The sequence below is a fragment of the Zonotrichia albicollis genome, chromosome 19 (assembly GCF_047830755.1).
Source record: "Zonotrichia albicollis isolate bZonAlb1 chromosome 19, bZonAlb1.hap1, whole genome shotgun sequence".
Classification (NCBI taxonomy): domain Eukaryota; kingdom Metazoa; phylum Chordata; class Aves; order Passeriformes; family Passerellidae; genus Zonotrichia; species Zonotrichia albicollis.
Window position 1 is genome coordinate 3,819,847 of NC_133837.1, and position 17,548 is coordinate 3,837,394.

The 17,548-nt window shown below is 53.1% G+C and overlaps 3 protein-coding genes and 5 non-coding genes across 8 annotated transcripts; 3 read left to right on the forward strand and 5 right to left on the reverse strand.

The window, feature by feature from the left end:
• The first annotated feature begins 2,025 nt into the window (after positions 1 to 2,025).
• On the forward strand, positions 2,026 to 4,234 carry MRPL58 (mitochondrial ribosomal protein L58). Its single transcript, XM_005495597.4, has 6 exons — positions 2,026 to 2,238; positions 2,567 to 2,603; positions 2,722 to 2,781; positions 3,385 to 3,467; positions 3,567 to 3,736; positions 4,014 to 4,234. Exons 1-6 carry the CDS (start codon positions 2,074 to 2,076, stop codon positions 4,096 to 4,098), a joined length of 600 nt encoding a protein of 199 aa, XP_005495654.1. The 5' UTR covers positions 2,026 to 2,073; the 3' UTR covers positions 4,099 to 4,234.
• Positions 4,235 to 4,880: 646 nt separating this feature from the next.
• TRNAR-UCU (transfer RNA arginine (anticodon UCU)) lies at positions 4,881 to 4,953 on the forward strand. Its single transcript has one exon. It is a non-coding gene; the product is annotated as a tRNA-Arg (tRNA).
• A 957-nt stretch (positions 4,954 to 5,910) lies between these two features.
• Positions 5,911 to 5,983, reverse strand: TRNAR-CCU (transfer RNA arginine (anticodon CCU)). The gene has a single exon. It is a non-coding gene; the product is annotated as a tRNA-Arg (tRNA).
• A 1,028-nt stretch (positions 5,984 to 7,011) lies between these two features.
• Positions 7,012 to 7,084, reverse strand: TRNAR-UCG (transfer RNA arginine (anticodon UCG)). The gene has a single exon. It is a non-coding gene; the product is annotated as a tRNA-Arg (tRNA).
• Positions 7,085 to 8,601: 1,517 nt separating this feature from the next.
• Positions 8,602 to 8,674, reverse strand: TRNAR-CCU (transfer RNA arginine (anticodon CCU)). The gene has a single exon. It is a non-coding gene; the product is annotated as a tRNA-Arg (tRNA).
• A 237-nt stretch (positions 8,675 to 8,911) lies between these two features.
• Positions 8,912 to 8,984, reverse strand: TRNAR-UCG (transfer RNA arginine (anticodon UCG)). Its single transcript has one exon. It is a non-coding gene; the product is annotated as a tRNA-Arg (tRNA).
• Positions 8,985 to 10,037: 1,053 nt separating this feature from the next.
• LOC102074179 (5-hydroxytryptamine receptor 3A) lies at positions 10,038 to 13,983 on the forward strand. The gene is made up of 8 exons (XM_074555356.1): positions 10,038 to 10,512; positions 10,944 to 10,988; positions 11,083 to 11,192; positions 11,814 to 11,980; positions 12,748 to 12,908; positions 13,060 to 13,270; positions 13,489 to 13,608; positions 13,763 to 13,983. Exons 4-8 carry the CDS (start codon positions 11,854 to 11,856, stop codon positions 13,981 to 13,983), a joined length of 840 nt encoding a protein of 279 aa, XP_074411457.1. The 5' UTR covers positions 10,038 to 10,512; positions 10,944 to 10,988; positions 11,083 to 11,192; positions 11,814 to 11,853.
• Positions 13,984 to 14,952: 969 nt separating this feature from the next.
• On the reverse strand, positions 14,953 to 17,533 carry ATP5PD (ATP synthase peripheral stalk subunit d). Its single transcript, XM_074555031.1, has 6 exons — positions 17,399 to 17,533; positions 16,841 to 16,970; positions 16,207 to 16,303; positions 15,640 to 15,711; positions 15,283 to 15,345; positions 14,953 to 15,167 (listed from the first exon to the last, which is right to left on the reverse strand). The coding sequence occupies exons 2-6, from the start codon at positions 16,960 to 16,962 to the stop codon at positions 15,036 to 15,038; spliced, it is 486 nt and encodes a 161-aa protein (XP_074411132.1). The 5' UTR covers positions 16,963 to 16,970; positions 17,399 to 17,533; the 3' UTR covers positions 14,953 to 15,035.
• Between the last annotated feature and the right edge of the window lie 15 nt (positions 17,534 to 17,548).

The window sequence follows — 17,548 nt, forward strand, 5'->3', positions numbered from 1 at the left end:
ATCTAAACTTTTCCAATTGCTTTTTGGAACACCAAGGAAAGCTACACAACTCCACTGAGAGGGGACAAGAGAGTGCTGAGCAACCACTCTGCCAGAGAAGTGGCGTAACAGAGAGCAGCAGCTGCTTAACAGCACACCCCCATGGTTCGTGACAGAAAGGAAAATTGCTGCATGCAATTAAAATGGATGAGGGAAAGTATGATGTCACAGGAAATAGTCCTTAATTTCAGAATTTGGCAAAATCAGTGACATTACTCAGCTCACAGCATTAAGATAATAAGGGCACAGCTTGTCAACTGTGTGGTTGCACGCTGAATTTGAAAGCTGGCATTTAGACACGTGCAGTTCCATCAGATCTGGCCTGGCTTCTCACTGGAATAACGCTTCAGAAGGGTTATAACCTGTTGTTACAAAGAGAGAGGGGCCACTTGAAGCACAAATTCAAGGATTTTCAGAGCTCGAGCTCCCCACAGGAAGCATTCAGCATCTTCCCTTTCTTACAGCAACTGAGATCTTCTGGAAGGCCCCTCAAAGCCCGGAGGGAATTTGCCTACACATTAACAGCCTGCACCCTCACTCACACAGGGAGTGACTGCATCCTTGGACTCCGCAGCCCTCCCCTCAGGTTCCTGGGATGGCTCCTGACAGCTTTTGCTCTCCAGTGACCACCAAGGGGCTGAGGTGTCTTCCTCAGCCAGGACCAGGGACAAAGCAGTTCATTTTTCCAGCAGGAATGCCAAAGGTTTGGCTCTCTTGGCTCACACCAAAGTCAGATCTTGCCATCCCAGGCCCTGCCTGACAGGGAGAGCAGTTTCCAACCACCCAAGCAGAGATCACTCAGCTTTTTACCAAGGCTCTGTGGCCAGAGTGGGAATGAAGCAAAACCAGAAAAAATGCCCTTTTAGATTGGCCTGGCTTCACCTGTGTGACCTTCCAGCTCCTTTCCCAGCCCCTGTGAGGCACTGTCCTTGGAGGGTGTTCCTGCACAACCACCAGCAGACACGTTTGACAACAGCTGGTAAATGAGTCATCCTGCCTTGTGTATTGTACCCATCCCTCTGGCTACAAATCACAAATATTTACCTGTTCCCTGTTAGAAATTAAGGTCACCAGATGGCACAGTTTGCCTCTGACAGCTCTGGGTTTTTTCCTTCAAGCATTTTGTTTCCAGCTGAGTTTGGACAAGGGCAGTGGAGCAGAACTCCAGGATTTTGGAGTTCAATTAAAGCGAAGTGAGGAGCCCTCTGTGGCCCTGAGCTGCTCAGCTGCAGCCAGGGCAGAGAACCATCCATGTCCAGGACTTGCTCCCTCCAGAGAACTGAGTTCCCTGACTTTAAACGCATTATCCGGATGGAACTCAGCTCAGATCAGTCACACAGTCTGCATCGGCTTCTGAACGCCCATTTTGGCTTCATCCACAGTTTTAAATACGAGACTGTCAGCTCCTGTCAAAACACCAGAGCAAATGACAGCCTATCCCTGCCTATGCATTTTCCTGCTGCCAGGAATAGCAATCCCTGCCCCTCTGGAACACAAACCCTTCTTGCCAAGCCAGCCTGGCAGCTCCAACGAGAGCAAAAGCTGAAGGATTTCCACAACTGCTTCACTCCCATGCATCCTACATCCACCGCTGCTATGTCAGCATTCAAAGAAATAATTGTGTATATATATATGTTTGTATGTAACTCTTTAGCGCTCTTGAGAGGATAAAAATGTGAAAACTGAAGCACTCCAGGTGCAAAAATGACAGAAAACATTAAAAAGGGGAATGTATTTTCATTTTCAGCACTGGCCACCGCGCAGGTCTGGGGCGCACAGACCCCACAGCCACCCCTGACCTCCCTCACGGCCCCGCGGTGCCCCCAGGACACCCCCCATTAGTGCTGCAGACCCCTACCCGCCCCACAGACCCCCAGCACGGACACCACACGCTCAAGCTCCATCCCACAGCCCCAAAAGAGTCCCTTTATCCCCCTAAATCGCGCCCTTGCTCCCTCCGCCCCGCCCCGGAACGCAGCGCGCAGCCGCCGTTTCCGTGGGGACGCCGGGCGGGAGAGCACCGCGGCAGCCAACATGGCGGCGCACACGCTGCGGGGCCTGTGTCGGCCGCGGGCGGGGCTGGCGCTGCTGTGCGCCCGGTTCTCGCAGCGGCCCGCCGCCGGCACCGAGTACCGGAGCTCCCACAGCCTGGACAAGCTGTACCCTCCGCAGCAGGACGGAACCGCCGCCCGCACGACGGTCAGAGGGGCGGGGGGAAAGAGGAAGAGGGCGAGGGACGGCGTCTGGGCGGGGTTTAGTTTTGATTGACAGCTGCCGGCGGGTTTATTTCATTGGGTGGGCGGAGTCTTAGAAAGGGGCGGTGTTATTTGATGGGCGTGGTTACATTGGGGCGGGGCTTTTAGGGCTGCCTTGGCCGTGGTGGGAGCGTGGAGGAGCGGAGGTGGGCGGGGCCGCTGGCGGTGGGCGGGGCCGCCGGTGGTGTCCGGTCAGCCGAGGGGCCGCAGGGACCCCGGGATCCCCTCAGACCCCCGGGATCTCCCGACACCGCCCCCGTTGTCTCTTCCAGGAGGAGCCGCAGCCGCCCGCCCTCGACATCCCCATGGGTGAGGCCCCCCCGCCCCGCACACCCGTGCCGGGAGCCGGGCACCGAGTCCGTGCTCCGAGCTCGGCCCCGTCCCGGCTCGGCCCCGTCCCGGCTCAGCCCCTGCCCCTCTCTTGCAGCTCGCCTGACCGTGTCCTACAGCCGGAGCAGCGGTCCCGGCGGGCAGAACGTTAATAAAGGTGAGGAACAGCTTCTCCCTTAGAAAAATCACCATTTTCGGTTGTTTTTCTGTACCATGTGGCAGAATATTGAACACAGCTTCTGAGTCTTCAGAGTGCTGGAGACCAGAGATAACACATTAGATGCTCCTAAGAACACTTATAGGGATCATTTCTGCTACAGACGCCACAAGGGACACCCTGTCTATCTATGATATCCATAGATATCTATGATATCCATAGATATGATATCTATGGATAGATATGATATCTATCTGTCTATGATATATAAATATATATAACTTCTGAAAGTTCGCTCTGCAATAAATTCTCAGCTTAATTCAAATAAACTTAAAATACTGCCTGTTCTGCCATTAAAAATGAGGTAGGCAGCGGCTAGCAATAAATTCTGTGATGTCTAGAAAGGCAAATACCACGACAGGTACAAGTTTGTCTTGCAGTGTGGTGTGTAAAAATACAGCAAGAAAAGAATTGTGACCTTTCAGGAATTTCATCATGGAATCACCCCATGTTGAAAGCCAGCAGAGATCAGGCTGAATTGCCTCATAGATCTGAGGAAGGCAGGCTGTGACACGGAAACAAAGACCCTGTTTTTCCTCCCAGTGAATTCCAAGGCAGAGGTTCGGTTCCACCTGGCATCGGCCGACTGGATTCCCGAAGCTGTGAGACAAAAAATGGCTCTGATGGTACCAACCCTCCCCTTCCATGGTTTCACTGTCTCAGTGCCAGAACGTGGCAGTTCTAGCGAGGTTTCAGTGCTCACGTTGTGTTTTCCCATCCCTCAGCACAGGAATAAGATAAACCGGGCTGGTGAGCTGATTGTGACCTCGGAGGAGAGTCGCTACCAGATGAGGAATCTGGCGATTTGTCTGGAGAAAATCCGGGCCATGGTCACGGAGGCCATCGAGAAACCCAGGGTGGTGTCTAAGGAGACAGCACAGAAACTCATAGAGAGGTATCTTCATTAAAATGCTCTTTATTTGGGTTCGGGCTATCATGTTGCACAATTTAGTTTGTAGCGTTTTTAACACAATTTTAAAGGTCATACTCCTTTAAATCTCCTTTTTTAAGGAGTATCACTGATCCATTAGATTTTAACTGCTTAACAATCCCAGAACAGGGACTTGTTTTTTCTTTTCTATCTGAGGATGTTTGTTGGCTCATCAGATCTCAAGAGCTGAATATTTAAATGCTTTCTTTGTACACTGAGGGATTTTTTGATTTTGTTTCAGGGTGGAAAAAATGAACCGTGAACGGCTACGACAGAAAAAAATACACTCAACTATAAAACAGAGCAGGAAGGCAGATTTCGACTGAGAACAGCAGAGATCCAAGCCCTTGGCATTCCATCTTCCTAAAGAAGTGGTGTTGGCAGCTGTTAATGATGCTAAACTCATGAGCTGGATTGAATAAAAATAGCCTGAAAGTGTAAATAAACATATTTAACATCTTCTTTTGTAGCCAGTGATACGCTGTGATGGCTTGTGAATAATTTTTCAGAATAACTGTTGTTCACATTTAAGAGGACCTAAAACTTCTGATTTTTGTCAGCCACTCCTGTTTTTAAACATTTTTTGTGTTCTTCAAGCAGCCTTTGCTCCATCAGAGCACCCTCTTCTGCTGAACACAAAGCTACTCTAGATTTTTGGGGAAAGAAAGGGAAGAGTAAAAGCAGTCTCAACAACACATCTACGTAGAAAGTAGAATCTTAAAGCATTAAGTTCGGAAAAGACCTCAAGGATCATCAAGTCCATCCCTTAGAGTATCCCCTGTTTCTTTCCTTCTATTTCCTTCCTTTCATCTTTATTCCTTTTGTTGATTTTTATCTAACCAAAGTACATAATTTAGTTAAGCTAAAGCCACATCAGGAATTTGGCAGAAATCTCAACAGAAGGAGACAGAACCCACCCTGTGAGTGCAGGAGGCTTCTGGCCTTTGAGGTGGGACACCAAACTCCTTTGGATGAATCCTCCAGGTGCCTTAGTGCACCCTGTTTAAGGAGAATGAAGCTCTGTGGTGTGATGTGTTCACCACTGCCAGGTGTAATTACTGTGAGGCTCAAAGAAATCAAAATTATCCCATTTTTGACATTTTGCTGGGCCCCAGTGGCCTAATGGATAAGGCACTGGCCTTCTAAGTCAGGGATTGTGGGTTCGAGTCCCACCTGGGGTGGGGAGAGGTGAATCTGTTTTAGGAAAACCCCAAATAAGAGAGTGAAGTCATCCCTAAGGTTAATTTGGGGCACATGGAGGTATCACAACTCTGCCCCCAAACAGAATATTTCCCTCTGCAAACAGCATTCAAAGCCCAGAATCTCCCCAAAATGGAGTGGTGGGGGGATGAGGGAGCACTCCAATGCATCCTGCCACGCCAGAAAGGCCTGCCCTGGTCTCTGCACTCCTGCTCAGCACCACGAGCATTTCACACTTCATCTCATCTCACAGTTTCCCCCACCGCAAAGCTTTTCTGCAGGGGATCACGGAATCATTCAGGGTGGAAAGAACTTTTAAGATTTATCAAGTCCAACCCAGTACTGCCAGTTTCACCGTCAAACCATGTCCCCAGATACCACATCCAGACCCGGTTTGAGCACTCCCAGGGATGGTGAATCCCCTTCTTCCCTGAGCGTGGGAGGGGTCCCTGCCAGCGCCCCTCTCACGGTGCAGTGTCTGAAGCTCCGTGCTGTGCCCTCCCTTTGCAAACACGGGGATGTCGCTGACTCCGATGTTTTTGTGACACTGAACGTCCTCCCACCATCACCATCCAGGACAGCACCAGCCTCAGCCCAGCCTCCCCATCTCTGGAGACCTCGCAGCCGCGATCACCCGCTGCTTGGGGCTCTTTTCCCACCGATTTGAAACACTTTGGTTCAAACAAAGACATAAAGCTCTGGACAAGCAGGTGACACGGGGGCGAGGAGGAGCCGGGAATTTCAGGGATTAAAATCAGAGTGCGAGATTGCGGCTGGTTTAACACCACGAAAAATGTCGGAGCGATGCCGAGGGGCAGGACAAAGAGCAGGGAACCCGCCCGGGGCTGCGGGGAGGGCGCATCGCGTTCCCCCCGCGGAGAACCGAGGGACGCGGAGCTTCCGCGGGACAGCCCCGTCCCCGCCGCAGCGAAAAGAGTCACCCCAGATGGGACTCGAACCCACAATCCCTGGCTTAGGAGGCCAGTGCCTTATCCATTAGGCCACTGGGGCCTGACAACAGCGTCCTCTGGGTGCCGTCACTTAACTCTCTGCTGGCCAGGCGGGCGTGCGGCTGCCGTGGGTGGGGACGGGGGTTCCGCTCGGGATTACCGAGATCACCCCGGCCCGAGCAGTCCCCACAGCGAGACCCCGCTCCCCTGCCCCCCCATCTCCCGCAGCTCCCGGCGCGGCTCAGGAACGCCACCGCGAGGCGGGGATGTGGCGGGACGAGATCCCCGCGCAGCGCCCTCGGCCCCCGGGAGCTGGCGGGGCCGGCTTGGGGCGCGGTGAAGCCCCGAACCCGCCCCAGACCCCGCGGAGACAGCGCGGGGACACCGGCGTGAGGCAGCTGCCGTGGCCGAGTGGACAAAGCGGTGGTTCCGGAAGGGACGTTTCCCTAAAACAGAGATCACGGGTTCGAGTCCCGGCTGAGTTACTAGAGGTTTAAACACCCACTACTGCGGTTGGCTTCCCGCACTCACAGGGGTGGACAGTGGGTTAAGATTTCCCACCGTAACACAGCAAACTGATGAGTCTCACCCGAGCCCGCCATTAACCCTCCTAACAGTACGAGAAAACAGCCTATCTCATTTCAGCCTTTGTGGGTTGATATTCCCCACCGAAACACACCAAACCCTCCTAGCAGTACGAGAAAACAGCCTATCTCATTTCAGCCCCTGCGGGTTGATATTCCCCACCGAAACACACCAAACTGGTGATTTTCACCTGAATCCCCCATTAACTCTTCTAGCAGTACGAGAAAACAGCCTACCTCGTCTCACCCCTTTCATTTCCACAAGAACCGGCTCGAAGTGTGATCAGTCCTCACTCGCCGCCCGTTCCAAGCCCCGAAGGGGTATAAATTCCCCCTCATTGGTAGTAATCGTGGCGAAAATCTCACTTTAAATCAGTTTAATCTGGCTGTTCTTCAGGCACATTTTGTGGCGCTTTGGCCAGCTAAATCCCCACGCCGGCGAGCCGCGCAAAAACCCCCGCCGGGAAATTGAATTATGTGTCCAGTACATCCCGTGGCTTTAAAACAACCACGAAAGGACTCGAACCCTCAATCTTCTGATCCGAAGTCAGACGCCTTATCCATTAGGCCACGTGGTCACCGAGAGAAAGGGTCTCCACCAGTGTCACGCGCTGGGGGCTCCCTAGGTACCCCCGACACCCCCAGGGCATCCCCCACATTCACCCACGGCATCCCCCACTCTCCATCGCTCCTGGAAGCGTGGCTGGCTCTCCCGACCCACCCCTGGTGATGGACGCCCCCTCTCCTCTGCGACCCCGTGTGCCAACAGGCCACTGTCACTGTCGATGTGACGGTCACAGTGACAGTGCCACCAGTGACAGGCACCACCAGAGCAGAACGCTGCAACAATACTGGAAAAAACACCACGGGTGTCATTAACCCCCTGTTGTTGTGCTCCTGCTGCAGCCACTCTCCCCAAAACCTGCGTTTCTCATCTAATCCCGAAAACGTTTCCCGAAGCCCATCCCAGGAAGGTATTTTAATTGGTGATCAGTGCCCAGGGCTTGGGTAGGTTCGTTGCTTTCCAAGCAGTAGAGCTTCCCACATCTAAAAGAGAAAAACAACTTAAAAAGAAACTTCACTTTGTGTTTTACTGGTGTGGCATCACCCTCACCACAGCTGCCTTTAATATGCATTAACTCCACAGGAAAAGACCCGACCCTCCAGGCAGATTTTTAATGCCACGAATCTGGGAGGGCATTATCCCAAAGGCACATACAGGGAGGACTTTGGTCCCAGGGCAGCACAGCCGAGCGCTGTGACCCCCCTGCCCAGCCCCTCAGGCAGACGTGGTTTCTGGTGGAGTAAATATTCCCGACATCCCAGCTTGTCCTGCTCCGGGAAGAGGCTCCCCACACAAGGTGGACATGAACCAGCATCAATGGGATTTTTGCTGGGACTCGCGTGCAGCTGATTATACAGGAAGGAGAGAAAAATGTAGCTGAAATTCCCTAAAAACAAGGGAAAATGCAGCTGAAATTCAAGAAAAACCCAGCTCTGCCCAGACAAAAGTAATTAAAAAACTGCACCTGCTCTGCTTTGGTGCCTTCTGGGACACCTTGAAGGATATCCATGACCTGGCCAGAGCCATCCTTTCGCTAACCCCTCCAAAAATCAGCCTTTCATTAACACCTCATCCTCAGGTCTCAAAGCAAAGCTGGTTGTTATGCCCTTGATCACAGCCTCACCTGAGCTCTGGGACCACACAACTTATCGCACAAAGCATCCATTTTTGCACCCAAGCCTGGGGCAGTTTGTAGCAGCTCCTCGTTGTTTCCCTTTTCTGTGAAATCTAAACAGGGGCCACTGGCCGGGAGCAGACAGTCACAGCATCCCTTCAGCAGCGGCTCCTGGCCCATGGAGAGAGCCCGGAGCTGCCACGGGGACTTCGCTGTCCCAAAACACATCATGGACCACCCCGACCTCGCTCTTTGGTCTTTCCCCACATCAGGCTCCGTGCCCAGGGCCGTGATCGGGCAGGGCGTTGGGGAATATCTTCCCACCAAGCAGCAACAGCCAGCGGCCGCAGGGGGAGGAGGAGGAGATGCGACGGCGCTGAAAGGAAACGGGGCTAGCAGGGGCAAAACGGAGAGCTCACCCCAGGTGGGACTCGAACCCACAATCCCTGGCTTAGGAGGCCAGTGCCTTATCCATTAGGCCACTGGGGCTGCGCAGGGCGCGCGCCCCGGCCCGCGGGAACGGCCCCGACCCCGCGCTGAGGGGGCGGCCCAGGGACCCTCGGGCCGGGCCGGGGGCACCGCGGGGCCGGGCCGGGACCGCTCCGGCTGCGCCGCAACCAGCCCGGGCTCGCGTGTACCCACCGCCCAACGAGGGGCAGAGATGCGAGCGGAGAAACGGGAAAAAGATGATTTAAAAGAGGAGGGCGGAAGTGGGGGGAAAAAGGCCGACCACGAAGGGACTCGAACCCTCAATCTTCTGATCCGAAGTCAGACGCCTTATCCATTAGGCCACGCGGTCACTGCGCTGAAAGCCCCCAGAGATGCCGCCAACCCCCGGCATCGCCCCGCGCCCCTCCCGAGCACCGCCGGAGCCCCCGGCAGAGATCGCGCCGGGACACGGGACCGGGAAAATACACACCGGGGGACACACCGGGGGACACACCGGGGGACATGGCACCGGGGAAATACACACCGAGGGACACACCTGGGGACACGGCACCGGGGAAATACACACCGGGGGACACACCGGGGAAATACACGCCGGGGGACAAGGGGACACGGGCATGCGGGGGGGACAGGGGGGATGGCAGTGGGACATGGGAGGCCCTGGGGGACAGGGAACATGGCAGGGGACACGGCTGGGAGGGACCATCCGCTGCCATAGGTAATTCTGCTGCCAGAGGGGGAATCAAGTGTGGGACTTGCTGACTGCAACTGCTGCCCTGGAGCCATTTACAGGATCACAGAATCATGGAATATCCTGGGTTGGAAGAGATCCACAAGGATCACTGGGATGACAGCAGAAAAAAAACAAGGCAGAGATGGAGAGGAGGGCAGCAGAGGAATACACAGACACATAAAAAAAACCCCCGGAAGTCTCTGAGCCCTTCATCTTAACTGTGAGGACTCAGAAAAGAACACAAGGAGCATGGGAGATCAGCAAGGAGGCAGAAGCAGAAAATCCATGGGTGCATGGAGGGCTCGGTGGGAAATGACACGGTGTGGTCTACTGGAAAGCAGGACAGGGCTCCAAGGAGAGCAGCCTCCCCCACAGCCCTCAGGCACACAACCACTGATCCCTGATCCTTTCCACTGGGGTTGCAGCAAACCTTCAGCCCTGTAAATGAGACTAAATTTGCTACTGAGTAGCTCTGCCTCTTTGCCTTTTCTTTGTGGGGATGGGCCCTTTCTTTTCCTCAAATTGTTGGATTCTTTTTTGTAATGACCTTCTTTGTCCCTGACCACAACTAAAGGCTACTCCCAAGAGCCAGCTGAGTGCATCAAACCATTAGCAAATTCTTCCCCCTAACAGATAAAATGTATTTACAAAAATCCATCCCTCATTAACAAATATCAAATCAACTTCCACATAACAAATGACGTGTCCTGGACCGGCTCATAAGACTCACGGCACCACTCTCCTCCTTATTTGGAAGCAGGAGATGATGCAGGGAGTTTTTGTAGCCATCCTCACCTTTTCTCTTGGGACAGGTAAGTGCAAGGGGGATTGAAAACCTTCAAGGAGTTCTGTTCTCATCTGTGTGAGAAGGGATTTTTGTGTGTTAATGATGTTTTTCACATCCACAGCTCCACACCCTTTCTTTTTTGATGCATCGTCGCAGGTTGCCTGATGTTTTTGTGTTTCAAGTGGGATTTTCTTTCCAGCAGGGGCTGCCCCAAAGTACCTCTGCACCTACTATGACATTGTTGACTACCTGAACATCTCCTCTCATGACAAGCTGTACACGTACATCCTGCCCAAGATAAACCCGAAGGAGCCTGTGGAAGTGAAGGTGGATTTCTTTCTGGTGTCAATTCTCTCTGTGGTAAGGACCCAAAATGAGTTTTTACAACAGGAAACTGGGCTATTACTAGACCAGGGTTTGAGTCTTCTGACAGCAAGTCCACAGGGATGAGAATCAGCCCCCTCCACTTCAGCTTTCTGCTGTTGGAAAGCACTTTTGGAAGATTTGGAGTATTTTCTCTCACTCCTTCCAGGAGTCACATCCAGACAAGCAGCCTGCTTAGTAGGAGGCTCCAAACACCCTGCAGTGCATTTGCAGGACACTGCCATGGAAATGTTAACAATAATCTATTATTTTCCCTAACTACTGCACTTTGTGCTCCCACCCTTCAGCCGTAGGACCAAGAGCCATGAGCTCTCTTCCCAAGCCCCATTACTGCAGTCTGTGCTCAGGGAAGAGCTTCTGCATTGGATACATCTAAGGAAATCAGCTAAACATCTTTGTTTCTCCAGGTGGAAAAGCTGCAGACAGTCAGTTTTTACTTCGTCCTGAACCTGGTAGGTCCCTCAAGAGCATTTCTCTCCTGCTGCCCAACACAAAGTCTGGTGCCCAGCCCAGAGCTCATCTCTCTCCTGCAACTTCTTCCCTCAGGAATGGCAGAACCCTTTTGCAACCTGGGACCCCTGGGATTTCTGTAACATCTCTGAAATTGTTCTGCCCTTGGACACGTATTGGTCGCCCCCCATCTTCATCTTGGAGCGGTACGTCCCCCTCTCATTTTTATCCACTGGCTTCACAGAAATACAGAGGATGCAAACTGTTGGTTGTATTATAGGAAATGGGATAAATTCAGATGGCTAAAAGTTGTTCCCTTGAGCTCTCTGTAACCGAGAGCCTCCTAATTTAGATTAATGGTGACCACAGTTTATACAAAGCACTTAGTGGCTCTGTAATACTGTAACAGCTCCTGAAATTTCCTATCTGGGCTGCAGCTAAAACCGAGGGAGCAGCAGAAACCAGCACTGCTGTGGAATAAAGTGACCTTTGGTAGTGTGTGGAGAGATACAGGGCAGAGCACTGAGGGTCTGACAGAGGGATGGGCACCCCCACCAGCTCTCCAGAGCGAGAGAGGAGTGGGAGGCAGAGCTAGGAACAGAGGACAGAGAGGCAGGAGATGCTCAGGAGGTGCAGAGCTACAGCAGACCTTGATCCCAAAGGGCTCAGAACCCTTCTCCCAGACCTGGTTTCCTCTCTTCCTGCTGCATCCCACGGCTGGGTGATGGCTCAGAGCCCCCCAACAGGGTGTTCACATCCTGGTTTTATGGGGCTGAGGCACAGGCAGCATCTCAGGCTCAGTTACTCTCCCTGTCTGTTCCCTGCAGAGTGAACGGGCAGGACCCAGAGCTGAATTATGTGGAGCTCATGCACAACGGCACCTTCAACTCCACCCGGGCCTACCAGGCCACCCTCACGTGCAGTTTGGTGATCTTCAAGTTCCCCTTCGACACCCAGATGTGCAACCTGAGCATAGCTTCATTCCTCTACCCAGGTACAGCTGCAGGCCGAGCTTGACCACCTCTGGGCTGCATTTGGAGGAGGAGGGTTGGATGAAATGGGCCCTGGGAACTCCTGGGCTCCTGAGCAGCCCCTCATGCTCAGAGTGGGGTTGAGGTCATATGAGACCAGGGAAAATGAGTTAAAATGCTGCCATTCTGTCCTGGCACATTTCCCAGCAACATCTCTGAAGCAATCCAGACATTCTGTGGCAAGCCCCTCTCAGGACTGGTTTCTACAAACCAAGAGACCCGAGACCAGGAGGCTTCCTGCAAAACTGCCACTTGTTCACATAGAATTTTGCAGGACTGATCTTTAAACACACCTGAAAGCCACAGAAATGGGAGGAAATTAATAATAGAATTCTAAGGCTGGAAAAGATTTCCAAGGGAATCAAATGCAACCATTAAAAGGACAGTTTCAGGGATTCAAACTGCAGTTAGAGTTCATCCCTACAGGGAGGGTTGAAATATAAGCAGAGGTGCCACAAAATCTCCCCAGTCCCATCCACAAAGGACAATTGCCCTAATTCAACAGATGTTTTCCCTCTGATCCACATTTCCAGAGGTCCAGTGAAGCCTCTTCACAGAGACCTTTTTAATTTCTCTCTCATGGGCTGAGAAACCTGAGCAGTGCATGAAACCTTCCCCCTTCCTGTCTGCATACACCCTCAGCTGGGTGGGAAAGGGAGAGGAATAACTGACCTCTAATAAATTCCTGAATTCTTCAACTTCCCTCCCCCTCTGCCTCCTGCCCAAGCAGTAACAGACTTTGTCATGAAGACGAGACGGACACCAGCTGAGATCATAAGAGACAGCAAGAGCTTAATCCTGACTGATGGAGAATGGAAGTTTACCAACGTGAGCATCATGGAATTCACGGAAATGATGGATGACAAAGGATTTTCTGTGGTCACCTATGTGGTATGGCAACACTTCCATATTATATTGCACTTATTTGGCACCAAAAAACCCCCAGTATAAAACAGGACAATTTTTTACATTAGGGGACCAGCATTTGTCAACACACTGAGTCATCTCCTGCTCATCAAATTTTGCTCATCTTCCTCAACAGATTTCCATGGATAGACGACCCACTCTCTACATTCTGAACTTGATCCTCCCAACGTGTGCCCTGTACTTGCTGGACATGGCTGTGCTGTTTGGTCCCAGCTCTCTCGAGGAGAAAATCAACTTCCAGATTGCCATCATCCTCGGCAGCTCCATGCTGGCTGTGATTCTCAACAACAGCCTCCCAACTTCCTCCAACAAACCACCCATCATAGGTACCCACCTTTATCAAATAAACCCCGATTTTCACCCAGGTACCAGCCCTAAGGGGAGGTTTTGGGTGTTGATAGACACATTCATGAACACTGAAGTCATGAACAGCTAAGCTTGTTTAGGTTGCTGGAGTTAGGCTTTCCCTGTTCCCCACCAGGCAATGGAATGTAAGAAAATGCCAATTCCCCAGAGCTTTCTCTGTTTTGCTGTTGCTCTGCAGTGGTGTTTTTCCTGGGCACCTTCCTGCTCATGATCATGGCTGTGTTGGACACCTTCTTCCTGTTGTACCAGCAGCGCAAATCCGGGCGCTTGGACAAGGTCCTCAGGAGCTCCCAGCAAGGTAAAACAGCCCAGAACCCCTCCAACAGAGGAGGTTTGGGGCATTCTCCTGCATGTTGGGTGGAGCCAGGGTGGGTTTCCTCAGGGACAAACTGTGCCCCAGGCAGGGTGAGCCATGGTGGCCCACAGGGCTGACCCTGCCCTTGCTCCTGCAGACCCACACCAGCTGCCCAAGGCACCCCCAGACAATCTGCCCAAGGGGGGCCCCCGGCTGCTGCACCCTCCCAGGAAGGCCCAAGGGCAGCCCACCAAGCGCCTCTGGCAGCTGCAGGAGCTGGATCAGTTTCTTCCAGTTCTGGAGAAGGTGCTTCTCTTCAGCCACCTCTTCCTGTCCCTGTTCTTTTTCGCTGTGATTTTTGTAAAATGGAGCAGCTGAAGATCAGCTCTGCCCAGTGCCAGCTCAGCTGTTCTCTACCGTGTTGCTTCTGACTCCCTGCTGTCATTTGTTCCTGGTCAATTCATAGAGCTGCAGTTCAGTTGCCTGAATAAAATAAAATTAAATTAAAATCCAAAGCCACAGGACCCAAGATCTGCATGTGTAGTGCTTTGTACTCTGGTTCAGTAGAACTGCAGATGTTCTTGAAGTATTCTGTGAGCTACCAAGGTATTTGAATAAAATAGTTGTAAAATCTGGGGATAACACCTTCATTCTACCTATCTGTAATTCTGACCTCCAACATGACCAAAAAGAAAAGGAGCTGATTGCCTTCTCTTAGATGAGAGAAGGCAATCAGCCATCCTGATTAAACACCTTCCATCTTGAGGAGAGGTGTTTTAAGAATTCCACCTCACATTATTAAACAAAACAGTCCAAGTCTTTACTATTGTTTCTGTGAGTTCCAGTGAGATCAGCACCTTCAAAAATCCGGGGCAAAGAGAAAAGGAGCACCATGTGTGTTTAAAAAAAAATAATAATAATTTTTATGTGCATCTGAACACACCAATACTTCTTCACCTCCTCTTGGAATTGGCTTTTCTTAAACAATCACAATCAGCCCAGAAAACAGGCCCAGACCTGTGGCTGTAGAAGCCCTGAGACACTCCAGACACACACAAATCACAGCCAAACACACTCCAGCATCTCAAAGGGCTACACACGGTCAACTTCTGAGCAAGTGTCTGCCTGCAAGGGCAGAACTCCATCCCCTGCCCCTCGTGGCAACAGAAAGGGATTGGAGGTTCGTTTGCATTTCACAGGGTTCAGTTTGATCAGCAGGACAGGGAGCTTGGTCCTGCTACCAAAACAAGCTCGTGGGTAGAAAACACAAAATCCAGAAAAAGTGGAATGTTTGCAAGTTACTGTATTGTTCCACGTCTGTATTACTCAGAATTTATGTCGAAGACCTAAGCCACAGACAGAGAAAGCTCTTTATTTATAAGATCATGGAGTCTGACAGTCATTAAACTGTTTCCTGAACTGCTCCCAGTTTACAGATCAGCAATTGGCTTGTGGGGCCAGTATGGATATTTCTGCTTGTCCAGTTTGGTTTCAGGGAAGGCATCACTCAAGTCTTCAAAGGTCATCTGTTCAAAGGGAATCATGTTCTGGAGCTTCTGGAGCTGTGGAAGCAGGGACAGACAATAATCACAAGTCAGGTCAGCAGGAAGGAGCAAGGCAGAGCCAGGAGAGCAGGGTGTGCCCCAGACCACGCTCCCCAAGCAGGGGCAGCCTCACCTCCTGCTCGTACTGCGCGATGCGCGCCTTGGAAGCCTCGATGTACTCAGCAGTGCTCTTGGCCTGGGGAGAGCAGAGAATGTGGGCACAGTGGTTATGGCAAACACACTGCCCCAGAGTGACCCTGCACACACCCCCAGGCTTTCAGCTGGCAGTAAAATCCATCACTGTTACACTGGGAAAATGATGCAATCTCCAGCAGACCCCAACCAGCCAAAGCCTGCCCTGGGCAGGGATCCCTTGCCCGGAAAGCCAGGCACGTGTGTGCAGGGGCACATCCAGAACATCCCCTCCCTCTCACCCCTTCCCACCCCCACAGAAGGCAGGGACAGCCCCAGCAGGGAGTGGTTCACTTACAGCTTCCTTCTCCTGGGCATCAATCTTGGCAGTTTGTGTATCCACTGGCTCTGGAACCTTCAGTGCACTGAACTGTAAGTTGAAAGACATATTTTTAATATTTTTAAGGTTTGTTTGACTGAAACAATCCTTCACATCGAGGTCACGTTCCCTAGCAGCAGGGGAGCATTCCCTCCTGTCTTCCTAGGATTTGTTTACAACCATGTACATTAATGAGCCAAAAGTGATCAGTGCAGCTGTCCCCTGTCCCTCCCAAGCAGCACTTGCTCACCCAGGAGCTTCCAGGCATCTCCTCTGTCCTGCCCACCACCCCCAGGACACACACACCACCCGTTCCCCACAGCACTGGAAGGAAGCTGGAAGGTCCCACACCACAGACTGACCCCATGACAGAGTTACTGCCCCACACAAAGCTCTCAGCCCCATCTGAGCTCAGTGGGTGCCTCCAGTCCTGGGAGGCAAATTTCCACAGTGACACAACCGAGCTCCTCTGCTGATCCCAGTGTTTTCCTCTTAGTGCCTCAATTAAACTCCAAGGAGCAATACCCAGCTGGCAAGGAGACTGACCTTCTTCTGGAACTCATCCACCATTCCAGCCTTGGCAACATGAGCTTTGTAGAAAGCCCAGTCGATGGCTGGGGGCTTCTCTGGCAGCGCAGCCAACCTGAAAGGATGGAGCACAGCAGACATGAGCAGCAGCCTGAGCACCAGCACAGCCTGCTGTGCTCAGTTTAGCTGCTCTCCAGTTTGAAACAAGACATTTCTGCAAATCCCTGTGCCCCTGGAACAGCCAGGCAGAGCTCAGCCTGCAGCTGAGCTTCACTCAGCCCCTCTGGGTGCAGCCCTTAAGAAAGGACGAGGCTGCTCCACAACACTGAGCCAGAGGAAACCAGCAGGACTCCCTGCCCCAGCCAGCACTTGCATCAGGCAGAGGATGCTATAGGATTTGAGAATCAAGATGAATTTGTAGAGCATTTAACAGTGACAAAGCTCGTGCCAAAGCAAGGTGCGCTCACAGAGCTGCAGCTACGGGTTTACTCTGGGGAAGATTAACTAAAGGTGATTTGCCAAAAAAAGCCACCAGCTGCCTCAAGGTGACCCGCTTTAATACCTGCGAGGCCACTCCTGCGGGACCGCAGAGGGACAGACAGACAGCCAGACAGACAGCGGCACTCGCAGCGGGCTGTGAGCGGGCACTCACCGGGCCGTCAGCGCATCGTTGCGGGTCTTCAGCGCGTTGAACATGGCTCGCTGGCTCGGCGGCACCCGCTCGGCGAACGCCGCCCAGTCCACGGCCTTCAGGGCAGCCCTGCGTCCCGCCATGGCTCCGCCTGGCCCGGACACACCGGTGGGTCACGGCGGGCGGGGACCGCGGGGCGCGGCTGGGGAGCGCGGATCGGGTCGGGAGCGCGGCATGAGGGGCGGGATGGGGCGGGACACGGGGCCGGGGACAAGGAACGGGGACACTGGGGATCGGGGCACGGAGGGAAAGCGGGCACTGGGGATCGGGGCACGGAAAGAGTGTGGGCACTGGGGATCGGGGCAGGGAAAGAGTGTGGGCACTGGGGATCGGGGCACGGGGATCCGGACACAGGGGTCGCTCCTGAGCCTCGCCGCGACCTCACGCTGGCCCCCGTCCGCCCCCACCGGCCTCCCAACACCGAGCACGTCCCCAGCCCGTCCTGTCCCCCACCCTCGGGACTCCAGATCCCCCGCCCGGCTCCCCTTTCCCGCTCCCGCGCCCCGGCCCTGCTCTCACCTTCACTGACCGACACCGCCGTCCCCGCCGCGGGAAGTACCGCCCTCTCGGCTCCCGCCGCCCAATCAGAACGCGAACGTACCGGAAGTCATCATCCCCGGAAGCGGCGCGGGCCGGAAGCGGCGCGGGCGGCGATGGCGGCGGGCGGGC